This window comes from Apium graveolens, chromosome 3 (assembly GCF_009905375.1).
Source record: "Apium graveolens cultivar Ventura chromosome 3, ASM990537v1, whole genome shotgun sequence".
Lineage (NCBI taxonomy): Eukaryota > Viridiplantae > Streptophyta > Magnoliopsida > Apiales > Apiaceae > Apium > Apium graveolens.
The window spans coordinates 151,379,493-151,399,249 of NC_133649.1; the positions used below are offsets into that span (position 1 = coordinate 151,379,493).

Here is a 19,757-nt window from a genome sequence, read left to right on the forward strand (position 1 = left end):
TAGTGTGGCCATGAAATCTGTGACAATGCCCCAACATATTTCTACCAAGGTCACCAAAACTAAACTTTCAAAATCAAAGACAAAGAAAACCACCTCTGTTGTTTCTCAAAAGACAACAGTTGTAACACCAACCATTAACCATGAGGGGAGTGAACAGGGTGTGAGTGGTGAGGGGAGGGGTGAACATCAAAGAAACCCCCAGGATAAGGAAGGAGAGTTAAGTGCTTCCCAAGCTAGCCAAGCCACAGTTTCTCAAAAAGCTGTGGTGGTTGAAAAGGTATCTAGCACATCCCTAGTTGCATCCTCCCAAAAGGATGTTACTATTGAAAATAGTTCCCAACCAGGAACACAGAACAAACGAGGGAGGGACACTGAAGCCAAACACTCACCAACAAAAGCTTTTATTAGAAGAAAGAAGGCTAGAACCCAATCTTCTACACAGGGTGCACACACTGCACAGATACATCCATCTGTATCTATGCCTTCTCAAACTCAGTTTGATGTGGCTCCAATAAATGTGGAGTCACAGCCCCATTCTCTCACAATAATCACACATCAATCACCAAACACTTCATCACCATCTCTGGATGTGGATATGTTATTCCCATCAATTCCTGATTCTCCCTCTTTACAACTCAGGGAGGAGCCCCACTCAAATACAGGTGATCATCATCTCTTAGATGATTTGTTGGATCACCCGCAAATTCTTTCAGATATAATTGAAGGATCTGTGTCACCACATCTCAAATCAATCTACACAGATTCAACAGTTATATCACTTTCAATTTCAACTTCTTTTCCTTCTTCAACGGATATCACTCATCCGTTGACAAGTGGTTACTCTTCAACGGATAAGCTTAACAGCAGTTATCCGTTGATAACATCAGTTTCACCTTCAACGGATATTCCACATCCGTTGATAGTCTCTCCACACATAACTGAATCAATTCCAAGTGTAGAAGACATGAATACTGTGCAATCACTCTTAGGATTGAGGGAAGGGAGTGAAAATTTGAGTGAGAGGCTGGGTTGCTCCCAGGCAAAAGGAGAGATTGAGAGCTCAAAAATGCATGCTATTTCTTCCAGCATGGCAAAAGTAAGTGAGAGGAGTACCACCTTAGTAGGTGAAGGTGAGGGAGTGAGTTGTGTGAGCCAGGGGGAGCCCCTGATGCAAGAAAATAGAGAAAAAGAGAGAAAGGCAGGTACAGTAGATACAAGGGTGGAACCAGCCATTGCTAGTGAGTCAATGATTGTGGATGATGCTGAAAAGGAAAGATAATTTCAGCAACATTACAAAGCTGTAATTGATAACATTTCCTTGGATGCTGACACTTTTACTCATCCTGTGTCAGCCTATCAAATGTTGGCTGCTCAGGGCAATGAGGAGGCAGAAAAGACACTACATCTAGTACACACAACAGAATCTCTTCAAAGGGATAAAGCTGCTATTAACAAGATGCCTTCTAAAGCTGGTGAGCCATCTGAGGAATTTGGAGTAAATTCTGATGATGATGACTCTGTTTCTTTTGATGGAAGCATGAACTTAGGGGGAGATGAAGGCCCTAGTTCAATTCCAAATCTACCTGAATGGGCTTTGACAAAGGAGTATAGATCAGGGGAATTCAATGTCTCCTTAGTCAAACAAATCAACACTATTCAACAGGCCATTCAGAACACTTCACATGCAAGTATCAAGGCTATCCTTCAAGCTCACCTGGACTCACTGCATCTCATGAAGTTGCAGCAAGTAAAGCAGAATCTGAGTATGGATGATCTCAGGAAGGATATTGCTGACTTGAAATCCTACAGTTCTGAAAAATTGGATTCAGTCATGCCCTATGGTACATTGCAGGACTTGGTTTTGAGATTGAAAAAGGAATCAGTTACTGAGAAAAGGCTGACCAAGTTGGAAGACAGAGTTCAAGTTATTGAAGATTCTGTGGCCACCATTCTTCACAACCAACAATCTCAAACCAGTCTCCTAATGCAGCTGGCAAAAGCACAAGGCTTGACCCCTCTCCTTGATGATAACAAAAAGGGGGAGAGTAAAAGGGAAGGGGAAGGAGAGCCATCTACAAAAATCAAAATATCTAAAGTGCTAGTTCCTGCCATCACTACTTCTCCAATCATTCAAATCAAAGGAAAGCCTGATGGAATTGATTTGATTCAGCTAGCAGCAGCTGAAATTCAAGTGAAAGAGCAAAGGAGGAGAATTGATGAAAGGTTGCAACTGTTGTTTGGCTCTACACAAGATAAATCAACATCTGTGAAATATAGCACAAAGATTGAACCAATCAACATGGAGCTCAAGCCAGTAGGGAGACATAAGGATGGAGAAGCTTCTTCCAAAGAACTACAAGCTATAATTCTCAAGCCCAATAAAAGATCCAATAAGGACTCTACAAAGAATCCTTTAAAAGAAGTGGACTTTCCTCCTCCAAAAGCTGATGAGAACAAGCTTTTAGGTAGGAGTATTGCTTATCTCAAAGAGACCATGGATGAGGCTGTAAGGAGAAATAGGGCTATTATCTCTAGAGAGGGAAAGAGCATATGTGTGATGCAAGGACATCCCAAATTCTCAATAGCCAAGAAGGAAGAAGTCAAGCAACTAAAGGCTGACAAAAGAGCACAAGCAAAGCTTGAACAACAGCTAAAGTCAAGTCAAGTTGAAGAAGAGAAAGGAATTGAAGTCAGGGGTGAAGACAAGATTGCAAACCTAGATGAGGTTTTTGGGAGTATATTTGGTGAGAGTATGGAAGAAAGAGAGGAATGGCAGAAGGGAAACAGAAGAAAGGCCAAGGCACATAGAAGGAGTGAAGATAATACTGAAGTAACCAAATCTATATCTAAACCACTACCTTCCATACCTGAACCTCTTGTTGCTAATCCCACTATAAACATCCATGGTGAACCAATCATTCCAAAAGAGGAACCTATTGATTGGGACACCATCAAATTGCCTACCTTTCTAACCACTCTTCCACTACCAAAGAAACAGAAAAGAAAACCCAAATCTACACCTCCCATAACCTCTAAGAAATTCACTCAAAAACAAAAGCCTAAGCCTAAGCCATCCATTTCTAAAGATGATTATGTTCACATCTGTGACATAAAAGAAATTTCAGACATTGAACTCTATCTGGATGAGCTGGAGGATGTAAGAGGAATAGCTGCTTACAGACAGCTACCAGAGAGATTAGTGTTCAGATACAAAGGAGCTGGGGAAAGAACATGGCCTCTCCACAGGATTCTGAATGAAGGCTACTCTACCTTGATTAGAGTCTTTTCAGCTATACAAAAGGATTCTGGCTTTACCAGAACTGCCAAGACTGAAATTCTCAACAAGATTGCCAATATAAGGAAAACTTGGAGGGAGCCCAATGCTTTACCCAGGACTTTACTCATTCAAGAAAGGGGAATTATAATTCACAAATCACCTCATTGGTTGATGGAATTTAGAGATGATAAAGGAGTCAGAAGATTTTTCAGACTTGAAGACCAACTCAAGATTGCCAGCAATGAAACTGTCAAGGAAATGCAATCTAAGTTGGATATCAGTGTTGAAGATGAAGCTGAATTCTTCAGACAACTCCAACTCCAAATTGAGGAAAATGACAAAGGGCTAGGAAAGAAAACCAGGGAACAAAGAAGAAAAAGATGATTTGCTCAGGCTAAAGGAGTATCCTTGGAAATACTGTAAATCTTCAATTTCCTCCTAGTACATACATTTTTGCAGCATTTTCAAATTTCTACTTAGTTTCAATTCATATATCTGTTAAGTGTTTTGTTATCATCAAGTTAACCCTGAATTTATGCCTACAATTCTTATAGACATAAATAGGGGGAGATTGTTAGGAATATATGTGCATTAGTTTGATGATATGTTTAACAAAACACTTAAGTAGAAATTCAGTGTCTGTAGCCTCAACGGATAAGACCACTTTGGCTATCCGTTGATGGTGTAGCTTTACTTAGAAATAAGTCTAGTGTTGTAGCATATTTCAGTCTCTGTATTTAAGATGTAATTCTTAGAAGTTGAGAGAAACTATGAGTCATGTTGACTACTAGAAGATATGCAGATAGGAAGGCCAATTGTAAATATTTCATGCCTTGTAATTTTGTATAAATGAAGTGGTATCAACGGATGACTTAAAGACCTTCAACGGATGAGAAGCTAAGCTTCAACGGATGTCTCTAAAGCTTCAACGGATAACATCCTTCAACGGATGAGTGCATCAACGGATGAAAGCTTCAACGGATGTTCTGTTGATTAACCGTTGATAAGTGGTAGTTGTACCTACAAACAGAGGCACGTGGGTGAACAGAGATAACTGAAATGTGGCAGCCTAATTTCAGGAACATCAGAAAAAGCAGCCGTTCTACTCTAGTACAAAGAGGCAATAGTCAACAAAGTACTTGAGTGATATGGAGAAGAAACAAGTGGAGAACTTATTTTATTATTGTATTTTATCTTTGTCTTCACTTGTACACTTGGTGATATATAAACCAAGTAGTAGCTAGTAATTAGATAAGAATTTTTCCAGAGCTGTTTAGAAAAATCTTGAGAGAAAAATTATCTAGTTTGTACTAGGATGCAGCTGTGATCAAATTCTTAGATCACAGAATTTCTGAAATACCATCTCTGGTGGAACAACAAATCCACCAGAAAAGTTTTTAAAGGTTTATTGTGTTCTTTACATTTGTATTTGAATATATATCTGTCTGTATCAGCTTAAAGCAATTCACACACTTGTTCATCTTGAACACACAGTCTTTATAAACTACTCAAAACTTGAAAAAGTTTTGAGATTTACATTCAACCCCCCTTCTGTAAATCTCATTGTTAGTTCACTAGGAATAACAGATCTCACAAAGTAACATATGTCAAAGAATAAAGAAACATTGTTCATCTGCAGACTTGAAGATTCACTGGAAGAAGTTCAAGAATTTGATCATGCCTCAGTGATATAAATCAAGATCGTGGATTTAATCAAGTGACAGAGATCTCGTCAGGGTATTATTTATTACAAGGATTCAATCAGAACAACAAAGTCAAGACATGAAGAAACGTCACGAAAGTTAGTCACTCATGAACCAGACAGTACATCGAGTGTCAGCATTGAAGTGGCGGAATTGATTCATAAGTCTCAGTGACTTTCAGAAGATTGTCAGAAGAATGGATGCTGCTCAGGGTTAGTATTAATTCTCTATTAATTAATTAAGTCATATAATTTAATTATGAAAATAAATTATATCTGCAAAGATTAATTTATTTGATTAATTAAATTAATTGATTAATTAATTCTGAATTAATATTAAGGTTTTTCAGAATTTTAATTGGTTAAAATCTGTTTTAATTCTAAAAAGACAACTGATTGTACTAGTATGACAATCGGTATGACAATTGATAGTCATACCGAATGTCATGCTAATTCAGTTGATTGTCTTGATAGAATTATTATTTAGATTAAAATCACTTATTAATTCAGTAAAATAATTTCATTTGAACTAATATGACAATCGGTATGACAATCAATAGTCATACCGAAAGTCTTGCTAGTTCATTTTAATTGTCTTGCTAGCTCTAAAAGATTGTCACACCGAAAGTCTTATTGGACAAAGGATTGTCACACCAGTTCATTAATCTCGGCTGTGTTGATTAAAAGAAGCAGAAGACCAATTCTTTCAAAAAAAGCAATAAAAACAGAAGCCAAGAACAAACAGAGAAAAAGCAGCCAAATATTTCATCTTATCTGCTAATTCAAGATCACAATTTCTAGCTTGTAAAGTTAAATCCAATCAACTAGAAATCACTCTCTTGTTCTTGTGTAACAATCTAGCGGATCAAAATCCCTAGAACTTAATCTCAAATCGCATTTAGCATTTGATCTTTTAATTACAAAAATAGAAAAAGTTCATGTCGAATTTATTCTAGATTTGTAATAATTGATTTGAGATTAATCCCTTGTAACCGATACCGTAGTTGTAACACCTTTCAAGTTTAATAAAAGTTTTATTTAACTTGAATTTTGTTTCACAATTTTATTCCGCATTTTATTCGACTAAACGGTATTGTTTGCATTCAACCCCCCCTTCTACAAACAAATTGGGACCTAACAATTTCCAATAACATGCCCCAAAAATTGAACTTCCTTTAACCAAAACTCACATTTGGTGAACTTGGCATACAACTTCTCTTGTCGGAGTATCTCCAAGGCTATCTAGAGGTGCTGCTTATGTTCTTCTTCCGACTTAGAATAAATAAGGATGTCATCAATAAATACCACGACAAATTTGTCCAAATACTTCTTAAATACTCGATTCATCAGATCCATAAATGCGGCCGGAGCGTTGGTCAATCCAAACGGCATTACTAGGAATTCATAATGCCCATATCTGGTCCTAAATGCGGTCTTAGGAATATCTTCTTTTTTGATCTTTAATTGATGGTATCCCGATCTCAAATCAATCTTCGAAAAGCATTTTGCTCCCTTCAACTGATCAAAAAGGTCATCTATCCTTGGTAGCGGGTAGCGGTTCTTGATCGTCACCTTATTCAACTCCCAGTAATCTATGCATAGACGCATACTCCCATCTTTCTTCTTTACAAACAAAACAGGTGCTCCCCATGGCGACGTACTTGGTCGTATCACTCCTTTATCCAATAATTCTTGTAGCTGGCTCGCCAACTCTTTCATTTCTGCTGGTGCCATCCTATATGGGGCCTTTGAAACTGGTTCCGTGCCTGGAGCAAGGTTGATCTCAAACTCAATTTGTCGATCTGGTGGTAAGCCTGGTAGTTCGTCGGGAAACACATCGGGAAACTCACTAACTACAGGAATATCTTCCATGCTGAGGCTGCCTCTCTCTGAATCCACTACATATGCTAGGAATGACTCACAACCTTTTCTAAGCAACTTCTTAGCCTGAACGATTGTAAGAAATAGTTGCTCTTGCCTCTGCCCCTTAAATACTACCTTCTCTCCACTCTTCGTCTTTAAATACACTCTCTTGGTCTTACAATTTATCTGAGCGCTATTCTCTCCTAACCAATCCATTCCTAAAATTATGTCAAACTCTCCCAACTTGAAGAGTATCAAGTCGGCTGAAAACTTATATCCCGAAATATCGATCTCACACTTTGGACAAAATTGATTCACAGGAATCTTCTCTTGGTTCGCAATTACCACATTTACTACCTCACTCATAACCATTTTCTCACATTGAAGCTTATCAACAAAAGATTCTGATATGAAAGATCTTGTTGCTCCCGAATCAATCAATACTTTAGCTTTGACATTATTGAGTAAAAGTGTACCTGCTATCACCTCAGAATTCTGAACAGCATCTTTCATCTTTAGATCAAATGTCCTTGCTGTTGCTTGCGGGGTTGGTGCGGGTGGTGGAGGTAATGCCAATACCTCAGCTGGCACGCTTGCACTGGTACTTGCCACGTTCATCAGAGCTTTGACTGGTCATGTTGCCTTACACTCCCTAGCCATGTGTCCAGTCTTCCCGCACTTGTAGCACGTAACTCCTGGCTTCGGCATCTTGCACTCGTTTGCCAAATGTCCCTTCTGATTGCACCTATAACAGGTCATGCTCAGCTTATTGCATACTCCGGGGTGCCTTCTTCCACAGTGCTTGCATTCCGGTCTCTGGAACCTGTTTTCTCCAACTTGCCCTTGGCTTGCCTGGTTGTTTCCTTTTGATTCTTGCCTTTTGCCCAAATTTCCCTTCTTTTGAAAATTTCCGCCCTTCTGAAAACCAATCCTCTTTACATTCCGATCTTGCGAACTTCCATCTTCAGACTTTTCTCCATAAAATGGAACCTTCCTCTTCTTGTTATCCCTCTCTTTCCTTGACTGCATCCCATTATTCTCAATCAGAGCAGCTTTCTGTACTACTCCCGCATAAGTTTCAAGCTCAAACATAGCCACCCTATCTCTGATCCAAGGCTCCAATCCTTGCTGAAATTTCTTTGCTTTTTCCTCCTCAGTGCTGGTATACTTTGTCACAAACCTTGACAACTCAGTGAACTTCTTCTCATACTCCAATACAGTCATGTTCCCTTACTTCAACTCAAGAAATTTTAGCTCCATATGATTCTGCATGTACTTAGGGTAATACTTGTCCAAAAATAACTTTTTAAATCTCTCCCAAGAAACCTGCTGAGTGACTTCCATGGCCTTTACTGATTCCCACCAATAGATAACTTCTCCCTTCAAGAAGTATGTAGCATACGGCGTCTTCTGATCGTCTCCTAACTGTACCAACTCAAAAGCCCTTTCCATCTCCTTGATCCATGTGTTAGCTATCACTGGATCAGTGGTATCATGAAATACAGGTGGATTCACATTCTGAAAAGCCTTGAAAGTGACAATTTGTCTAGGTGGTACTGGTGGTTCAGGTGGTTGGTGTGGCTCACGGTTATCTTGGTTTTCAATTCGTTGTTGAAGAGTTAGTTGTTGTTGAGCTATAGCATTGGTTTGCTGTTGCAAGGTTTCCAGTAGTCGAAGAATATTTGGGTCTGTGGTGAAGGTGGTTGTTGGGTTCTTCTTTTTGGGAGGCATGATCCTGAAATAAGAGTTGTGTCAAAACAGATATGAATGATAAAATGATTCGAGGGTATCGCATGGCATTCTCATTTTCATATGGGGTCAAGTTTCTAAATTAAGCAGATATGATGATAAAAACATAAAATAACAGTTGAGAGCAAATGGAACAATAGCACATAATTATTGAAATTTTAAAGGTCACAGTACATAGGATTGGGACATAGTCTGTTTCTAGGAATAACAGGCTTATTTAAAGGAAAAACGGAAACAACTGGGGATTCCATAGAGTCTGATAGTACAACAACATGAAAGGTAAATGGAAAGAACTAAGGCTCCACTCCATCTGAACGGGGCTTGGTAGTCTTTTCCTCTCGAAGCGTCTTCACAATGCTCTGGAGCTCATCCGTCACCATCTGAATGACATACTGGCTGGTACGGTCCCGGTGTGCTGGCATCTCCTCAAGCTTAGTGTTGACGTACTGAACCAAGGTCTCAAATCTCGCAGTCATCTGCTCCTTGGGCTTCCCTTCGTAGTTTCGGCTGTCCGGATACACGTTCTTCAGTCGGTCTATCAGTCGGTCGTACTTGCCCTGAAGCATGTCGAACTCGCGCCTCAACTCAGCATACACGGAGAAAGCAATAGTGTCGTCCGACCCAGAGGATGACGAGGAATGCGCCCTTTGCTGACAACCAATAAGAGGAGTATTAATAATAATTTACTTAACCTACTCTCTCGCATAATATCTATAACCTACACACAAATCCTATAACCTATTTGGGCTGTCTAGGGACTCTAAACCGGAGCTCTGATACCAAAACCTGTCACACCCCCAACTTAAACAGCAAAATAAATATAGCTATTACATCTTTTTAATGAAGAATACACAACCAAAATCTAAGATCTTACAGTTTAGGGTTTGGAACAGCCCAACACTACCAACTATTACATCTGATTACAAATACCGAGTCCTCACACAACTATTATTACTTATTCTACCTGAGCTCGAACATAAGCATCAGCATCACAGGTCTTACGGGCAGTCTGCTTGAATCTAACCATAGCTGCTAGCTGTAATATCGGGGTAAAGCAAGAAGTGAGCCAAATGCTCAACAAGTGCTAACAGTACGACACAAAATATAAATTGAGATATACTTTTAAGAATGACAATGGAAAGTTATAACCAAAGGTAACGAGAGATAAAAACTATGTGAGATGGCATCATTTTGCTTTCATCAAAACAATTTTAAAATCATGTCTTAATCAAAATCATTTTATAACGCTACGGATTACAGTCGGTGATCAGCCGCGAAGTAATCCCGAACCTCGTTGGGTTCTAAAACATTAATGGGAATCCCTAGGCAACTTTTAAGCCTAATATAAGTATGGAAAGGACTCGCGTCTCAGTCCAGATCCACCATTCAAAGAAAACATTTATCCCCCTTTGGGACTGAAAACCCACATTTTATTTATTTCAAAAGATGATGCCAAATTGTAACAAAATCTCTTTTAACAGTAAACATTTTTATTAAGGAATTATAGATCAACTCGAAACACGGGAAACAAGGTACTGAATATCAGATCCATGATTCACAAAACTATTCTCTATTCAAGTAATTGAATGGTTTTCATATATCAAAGATTTGGAAAAGAGGATTTAGTGAGGCTAATGGATAATATGAAGGGTAATGCCAATTTGGGCTCAAAGCAATGGTTTCTCATCAAGGTTCAAGTGCTGGATCATCAAGAAGGTAAGCTTCATGAATACTAAGGGTGTTAAGGTATGAAGAATGATCTTTAACTCAGGACATATCAGAATTGTCAAGCTTTAGGATAAGAAAGAGGGTATCAATCAATGAGGAATCAAGCTGGTAAGTATCTGACTATCAGAATTCAAAGTAAGGTTCTATAGGGGTTCAAGTATCAGGATGAGATATTAATACTTAGGAAACATCAACATGTTAATCAAGAGGATCCATCAAGTAATATATCAACTCTTCATTTTATCATGGCATTAAACTATCATGAAAGACTTTTGAACTACTTGCAATACGTACTCGAGGGTTCATGGCATCTCTATGTAACTCAAAGATAAACAAAAGATACGCTTGATTTAAATATATCAAAATGACTCAGGATAATTGCATCAATATATAAGAACTATTTGTAGTAAATACGATGGTCAAGTTGAATCACTTGCCTTGAGATAGGCTGGTCTGGTCAGACTGGTAGGAGCAACAACTGGAGCTTCACTCGACTTTTATGGCAAGTTTTCCCTCGTCTCGAGATCCTACATAAATAATAATAATCCTCATTATGATATATTCTCACCAACTTAACCTATTTACAACTCGAAATTAAACACGGATGGCACTTAGACCTATATGCACTTAATTTATATTCTCCTTTAAATTATAATTGCACACACATAGCCACATATTCACATATCATATATTAACACCAAATAACACCATATATATCATAATGCAACACTAGGCTTGGATGATCTCGACTCACCACTTAAGTCACTTGGTCGCTAAACTGGACAAGGTCTTCTAATTTTGGCTTCCTAACTCGATGTGCCTTTCCTAAATTATCCAAAACCTATTGACCCTCACTTGTGCCTTTTGCTCTACTGACCTTATACTATCTTACAACTATGGTGGTCGACCTAATACTCACTTCTAAGTGTTCTAAAACTATGTGATAAGTGATAGTGCTCACTGGTACAAATTTCAGAATGATAACTATGGTTTCTTGAGTACATTAGACACTCTTAAACTACAATTTTTCCTTCAAAACTTTTACAAAAGACTCTCCTGACCTAAGGTCATCTCACGAACTTGATGTGGCTCAAGGGCCTGGCTTGGGCCTTCTTGGGCCTAAGCTAAAAGTCCAAGGTTCCCCTGTTTTTCTGGGCAGAAAATGCCCTGACTTGAATTAACTTGTGACACATGGTTCTAACTCATATCTTATGAACTATGGTTGGAAAAACTTCTCTGACACTCCCTCTAACTAAGGCCCAATTGGTCCTAATGAGGGCCTACCCATGACATGGTCAAATCTCCCTATTTCTAAGTTGCAACAAAACTGTCCCCTGCTGGACAGATTTTGTGATTCTACTTGTGCACCTAACCAAATGACATGCAAACCTCCAACCAACTCCTAAAACCTTTTATATACTCCCAATACTAACTTCTGGTAGCTTGGGCCTCAAAGTGCACACCAATGACATGGTCAAAACTCACTCTAAACCTCAGGGTGCTATACTGATTTTTCTGCAGAAACTATAACTCTCATTTTCCAAGGTTTTGACTTGACAAACTCAACTAACAACAACTCAATACTTAAACCAAGACTTATACATGGTAATCTACTGAACTAACTCCCTTATTCTCAAAATAAACTTGGGTGAGATCATCCATGCCCAAAAACAATAACATGCAACTAAATATATAACATGCAACTCATGGAAAGCACATAACAAGATTTCGGCTAGGCATAAAGTTGTAAATGCTTGCAAAATCGACTTGCACCTAATACTCATCCTTAATAATCATGAAATATAACTTCTTTTAAGTATTAATAAGAAATTTATCATGGAAACAATCTATTTTAAGCACACATATTTCGAATTTATAGATTTTAAATATAACTACATAATTTCGAAAAGAGTAGCATGCAAACCATGGTTGATCATCATTTTAATGTCTTAAAACTAACATGCATGGCTAAACATAAATATATAATGAAATTTCAGTAGCATGCAAAGGATTTTAAAGCATGATATCTCCATAAAACACTTAGTTAGCACATATACATAATATATCTCATAGAGAGCTCTTGAATTCACAAGAATCAAGAGTTTCTCTTTGGAGATCACATAAGAACTACACATGCATCCATGGAACTTCAACTTCCAAGTCACAAAACACTTGGAAAGTATATAAGATGAATATAGGTAAAAGATTTACACTTGTGAAGATGAAGAATGAATTGAAAAATGAAAGGGGGTGGGGAATTGGCCTTCGGCCGAGAGCAATGTGGGAGGGGGAGGAGAGAAAATTTGTGGGGTGTTGGAGTGTGGAATGAGAATGACTTCTCCCACTTTGATTTCTTTGTTTTATGCTATTTAGTTTACAAATGATGAGTGGAAGTGAGAACTTACAAAAATGTCCCTTGGTTAAAGTTAGGCCATTTTGCAGGCAAGGCTAAGGTAGTAATTTGGTAATAATCAAATGAGTTAGTGGGGTTGGAAAAGTCTTGTTTGCCCTTTGAGAGAATAGAAGGGTGATTTGCATGCATGGTCTCTTATGTAATTTGATAAATATGACAACTAAAATTTATAATGATTTATTTTTATAAAATAAAATATAAGTTCAAAAATTATAAAATTTATATCATAAAATAACTTGGATTTTAGAGACTTTATAAAATCATTTTCAAAATTTGTGAACAAAATACCTTTTAAAAGAAAATTTTTCCAAAGCTTAGAATATTTCTTATAAATCAAAAATAAAAAAATTAAATAAACTCTTGCTTTGAAAAATCATATACTACACAAAGCAAATTTATAATGCAGAAACTTTCACTCACACTAGCGTACAATCATTGAATATATTTTCATTTGACTTTAATATTATACCCAATCCCCAAATAATATTACATAAAATGCCGGTCGTAACACATCTAAGTAACAGCATTCGAAGATACAATAATTCACCAGTTGTTGCATGAACCTCTGCTAACCTCCCAACCACATCACATCTTTGTCTAAGCTTCCATTTAGCAGTTTTCTTTATCCATGTAAACTGGGTGGGAAAGTCAGAATACGTAAAATTTTGAGCTTGTGGAAATTCACTGTTAGCTACAAACCAAGCCTCTAGTTTAATTTTTTTGGAAGTCGCGTTATTGCACACATTCTCCAAATTTGCAGAACTCTGAAAATTCAAGTACTTTTGACCGGGCAATTGTATTGGTAAGCGTTCAACACTTGGGGAACGATGGTGAATGTCAAACCCAAAAATCCTCCACGATGCCTCAGATGCACAAACATATCTACCATCAAGAAAATTCTTTACCTCATCCAAATTCTTCACGGATCTTGCAGTTTGTTCACTCCCTGATTTGTTACTTTTCTTCTTCAACAACATTGTAGCAGTGTCATAACCCTTTAAACAGTACTTGAAGAGATATTTCAACGATCTTGAACTGTTGCAAATTTCCAGATTTATATGACACTGAAACCGCAACAGAAGATCTCGATTGTATGGAACTACATATTGATTTTCAAGGTTGATCCCTTTTTTGTTGATAATTGTACCAGTGTTACGCCTCCGATAAACAGGAAAACCACAATCGTCAAAATAGGTATTACCATTAAACCTGCAAAACAAAACATTACATGTGTCGACATTAATAATAAAATAGACTTATTATAGAACATATGTATCATTCTATTTATTAACACCTTTTTGGAAAATGACGCATGCATTTTCCTTTAACCATACATGGAGATGTGTATAAGTCTTTACCACAGGGTCCATGCATCATGTAGTTTTTAACAGCTTCATATGCTATTGGATCAGAATTCTTATCTGGTATTTCAGCAGAAACCAACTGGTCAACCTTTTTAATAGAATTAGGTCTGCTTTCAGGGCTCAGCCAGATTCGCATATGTACGTGTGGCAAACCACGCTTCTGGAATTCAATTACATGCATAACTGTGTAAAACATAAGTAAAGAAAATATTAAATCTATGCATGTGTGTAGATATGATTAAAAAAATTAAATGTAAAATTGTCGGTGTCCAGAAAAATAAAATTACCTCCTATACACTTTCTAAAGTAGTTCTTCTTTTTAATCAAATCTAATAGCTGATCAAGCTTCAGTTTAAACACGCAAGAAATTATATCTGGTGCATCAACAGGATCAAAATTTGGCAACAATTTAAGCATTTCTTGTATCTCTGGCCACTTTGAGTTGCAAGTCATGGTGAGAAATAAGGATGGATGACCAATTGCACGACATATCGCCAAGGAATCCTTAAAGTATTGAGACATGTATCATTGGGATCCAGTGAATGAAGCAGGCAGTATAACAGCTTTTCCAACATGCATTGGATCATTGTCTCCTTTACTGAGAGCATCACACACAGAATTATACAAATCAGCACGGATGGTAGTTTGATGCGTTGAAACCCAGTCTAATCTATATTGTTAAATGGCAGCAAACCGATCCACAACATATTGTTGCCACAAATGTCCTGCAAGGTGTGGCGTTAAACCTGAAATTAATGATACGATGGTGAGAATATGCACATAGCCATTACGCATTTTATATTCTAATCACATTGCTTACTTTTAATAAATACCTTCAGAAGTGCGTATCATAATCTTGTAACAATAATATTCTCTTAGTGAAACATGTCGCCTCTGTGTTGAGTCAGGATCAAGGTCTTCATCATCTAAATTCTCTATTTCAGAGTATTTATTGCTTATCAGAGGTATACGTTTATGATAACCCTCGGTTCCCCAAGGAAACAGTAGTGGATATTGCAACTGCATGAAATGTGGATCTATTTCATATATCCTCTTCAATCCTTCTTGTTTGGAATTCCCAATCGTGTCTCTAAAACCACCGGTATCCGTATCATCACTAACAATGAAAGCAACAACTTCATCAGATGGAGTAATATGGTTTGGTCTACCGCTAGAAGATTGAGATGATATGAGGACTAACTTAAACTCATCCAGCTCTTCATTTTCAAACCGATTCCGAGCCATGCGAAAAGCTTTGACTAACTCATTGTTCTTGTCTAACATACCTAAAAGTTCCTCGACAATATATGTTTCAACATTGTCAGAAGCACCTCCCATTGCATTAATTTTATTCTCAACCTCATTCTGCGTGTCGTATATGTAGAGCTGGCAGAATTTGGGTGAATATCCATCTAACGGTACTAAACTCCCAACCAAATGATAGTTTTGACCTTGTAAGCAAAAACAATACAGAGAGCTACCTCTGTTTATTGAGTTATCAATCTTACCACTGGTGGAAGTGAATTGGAACATGCAGTTGTACACTCTTATGTACTGTTTAAAATGCCTCGATTTCTCACCACCAAGTAACAAAGAAGTTAGGGGTTCTGGTGGCGGCCTTTCTTTTGGCAAATGTATCTGACCATTACGACAACACATAAAAAATGTGGGCTCTTTACGCGGACATGATTTATTAATACGCTCTTTGTTCCACATAGTAGCACCATATTTATTGCACAACTTTGACGGAGGACCAAGATCCATATATCCACGCCACAAATTCTGATTCAATATTACCTCTTCCATGTCATCATGATACATATCATCAATTCCAACATCTGAATCACTTGACTCTGAATCCACAAATTCAACCACAATGTCAAAATCTGATATCAAATTCCTCTTTTCTGGAGATGCTTGTTCTTTATCCTTTCCTTTACTCTTTCTTGACTTCAGTTCATGGGGATTATGAAAACTTGACCGTAAAGGAGACGTCGGAGGTTGACATATTCATCCATGTTCAAATATTTTATTAGACTTTGACAATGCGTCACCACTATTCATAGAGGATGTACCAGGTCTTTTTCCTATCACTGCTGAAGAGTGAACAAATACTTCAGCATACAAATCAGTGAATGGTAATAATGGGATCAATCCCAGCAAGGTGAAAATTTTTATAAATTCGCATATCAGGAAACATGTAATAACAAAACGTATACATGGGATCTGTATAAATCTTCTCAATATTAGGGCCACGTACCCTGCATTTCTTAGCTGCAACAAAATACACAAATAGATTTTTAATTGTTTTCACAACAATAAAAACATTAAATCTTATAAATGAACATGCATAATCATGTATTAATGTGCATCACACAAAACTTACTATGTGGTATTGTCTTCCTATTATCAACATTAGGACCACGTAATCTACATTTCTTAGCTGCAGCAAGAAATAACAATGGATTCTTGTTGGTCGTAATAGCAAATAAAATATAAAATATTACAAATTTTATAAATTAGAAAATTCATAAACTGATTAATAGGTAACACACATGATTCTTCTGAAGGCGTAATTTTCTTTTCTTGGTTATTCGTTAAAACACTATTATTAATAGCTAAAATATTCTCAATAGTGCGACCACGTACTCTACGTTTCACAGCTGTAACAAACAACATAATATAATGTTAGCAATTTAGTAAACACAACAGAGCATACAAAAATCTTTATTTCAGTATAAAGTTATAATATAACGTACACGGCAAATTGGAAATATCTGAGAGTGTAGCAGGTTGATCCATGCACCTAGCAATTGGAGTGTTATTCTCTTCAACTGTAATCCCCGAAATAGGTGAAATTTGTACACTGACAGGCGTGGTATTTGATCCACCAAGAGGTCTCAAACCCACACTTCTGCTCATACGTTTCAAATCTACAACACAAAAAAACAGAACAAATAGTCATACAAACATTCCCACTTCTGCACTTTACATTGGTAAAAAAAATCCAAATACCTGTGAAGGAAGTTCGGGTGGTTCTACTAGACGAAACATCAGCAACAAAATTAGATGGATTGTGTGGACTGGAATCTTGCAATACATTTGTATTACTATTGAATAATGGCTGTAAAGGAGACCTAAATCCAACTACAAAATGCATATGAATCATGAGTTCCCAACATTCACTAATGTAACAGATAATAAAAAAATATAATGGAAAACATACCAGATGATAATGCAGAACCTGGTGACTGTGTATTCGAGACTATAACATTGGGACTCTTATTTTCTTTTTCAACACATACGTTTCTAAGCTTCACAACTGATTCAATGAGACGAATATAAGAACATGAATTAGATTACAATCTACATACAAAATGTAAGAGGAAGAATGATATTCACCATTTGACTCAGAAACAGGAAAACTTGGGATAGCCTGCAATAGAGAAGATTGATTTGAGCCCTGATCTGATGAATCTTGGCTACGAATCAAACGTTTCAACCCTACGGACAAAAATATAAAATCATTCAAAATCATATAACACTTAACGTGCATGATAGTTAACAGTTATTCATGATGAAATCAAACCTAAAAGTGATGTCCTTGCAGAGCCTGAGCCTTCCAGGGAGCGTGAATCCATGCTTGACAGGAGATCGGTGGAGCAAAATCGTTCGATTGAGAAGAACAGCAGAGGAAACCTATTAATCAGTTACTACATTTAGCACCAGTTTGAGAGAAAAAAAATTCAAAAAAATTTGAACGTACTAATCAGTTGCTACAATTAGGGGGGTCTAGCTGTATAATAGGTTAGTTTGTATATGGGTTATAAAATATTTAAATCTTAAAAGATCCATGGATATGTGTATAATATAATGTTTTATGTGTAAAAAAATTAAATGGGTCATGGATAGTGGGTCATGGGTAAATTTAGGTGGGTAAATTCTAAATGGGCAATAGTAGCCTTTAAGATAATATAGATTCTGACAGCTGTTCAGGATGAGTCTTAAGAACAAAACACTTACATCCAAATACATGAAAGTATTTCATATTTGGCTTCTTTTTCTTCACCATCTCATATGGTGTTTTTCCATGCTTGTTTATGAGTGTAGTATTCTAAGTAAAATAAGAAATCTGCACAACTTCAGCCCAAAAGTAGGTTGGTAGCTTTGCTTCATCAAGCATAGTTCGTGCAGCCTCAATGAGAGTCATGTGCTTTCTTTCTACAACTCCATTTTGATGTGGAGTTCCAGGTGTAGAAAATTCATGCATAAATCCATGCTCTTTGCAGAACTTTTTCATGATTGAATTCTTGAACTCAGTGCCATTATCACTTCTTATAATTTTAACAGAATCTTTGACCAATTTATCCAGCTGTTTGACATGATCAGTTAGAGTTGATGCAGTTTCATACTTCTTGTGCAAGAAATATACCCAAGTGTATCTTGTGAACTCATCCACTATAACCATATCATATTTCTTCTTTGCAATTGACATGACCTTGACTAGACCAAATAGATCAATATGCAGTAAGTAATAAGGCTCAAGAATTGAGGATTCAGTTTTGCTCTTAAATGAAGATTTTCTTTATTTTGCCTTTTGACATGAATCACAAAGGCCATCAGGAGCAAATACTGATTTTCGCAGTCCTCTCACAAGATTTTTCATTACTAGCTCATTTATGTTGTTGAAATTTAAATGAGAGAGTCTCTTGTGCCAATTCCAGCTTTCTTCAATTGATGCTCTACTTAACAAACAGATTGCAGAACCATCAGAGTTTGTTGAAAGTCTGGCTTCATAAATGTTACCTTGCCTATAACCTTTCAGAACCACTTTGCCTGTAGAATTACTTACAACTTCACAGTGTTCTTCAAAGAAATCCACATGATAACCTCTGTCACAAATTTGACTCACACTTAGCAGATTGTGTTTAAGTCCTAAGACAAGAGCTACTGTTTCAATGATGACTATCCCAAGATTGATATTGCCATATCCTAGAGTTTTTCCCATGTTGCCATCTCCATAAGAAACTCCTGGGCCAGATTTCTCCATAAAGTATGATAGCAGGGCTTTATTTCCAGTCATATGTCCAAAACATCCAATGTCCAGAACTAGGATTTTTTCCTATTGCCCTGTAATCACAAAGACCCCTATTGGTTAGTTTTAAGGACCCAGGCTTGCTTGGATCCTTTGGCCTTATTAAGTTTGTTAGCATTTGCAGCGGATTTAGTTTCAGAGTTTATGCTAACATGCTGTTTATCAGAATTTATATCAGACTTTGCATCAGACTTTACACTAGAAGGAATTAAACTAACTTTCTTCAAAGAAGGTTTTATTTGATAATAATCATAGTACAAACTATGATATTCCTTACAAGTATAAATGGAATGCCATAAACTACCACAATGAAAACAAGGATTTTATGGTTTAAACCTAACAGACTGAAACAGACTGACTCTTAACTCCTGATCTAGGAGGTAAAGAGTTTATATCTTTATTTTTCCTGCAAAAAGAAGCAAGATGATTAGAGTTTCCACAGTTATAATATTTCTTTCTAGGAGCATCAGGAGCAGGCACATAATTATTGCTTTTATTCACACCTTCCTTTCCATTCCTATTTTTCCTAGCTTCATTTACCTTGTTCACATTTCTAATCCCTTTCA

At 37.0% G+C, this 19,757-nt stretch overlaps 1 protein-coding gene across 1 annotated transcript in view; it reads right to left on the reverse strand.

The window, feature by feature from the left end:
• LOC141714638 (uncharacterized) overlaps positions 1-14,618 on the reverse strand; it is a 47,074-nt gene extending 32,456 nt beyond the window's left edge. The window contains exons 1-3 of the mRNA XM_074518146.1: positions 14,384-14,618; positions 14,027-14,279; positions 13,280-13,941 (exon numbers count right to left, since the gene is read on the reverse strand). Of these exons, the coding sequence (XP_074374247.1) occupies positions 13,280-13,941; positions 14,027-14,279; positions 14,384-14,618 (1,150 nt within the window). The remainder of the gene's footprint in view (positions 1-13,279; positions 13,942-14,026; positions 14,280-14,383) is intronic.
• Positions 14,619-19,757: the final 5,139 nt, after the last annotated feature.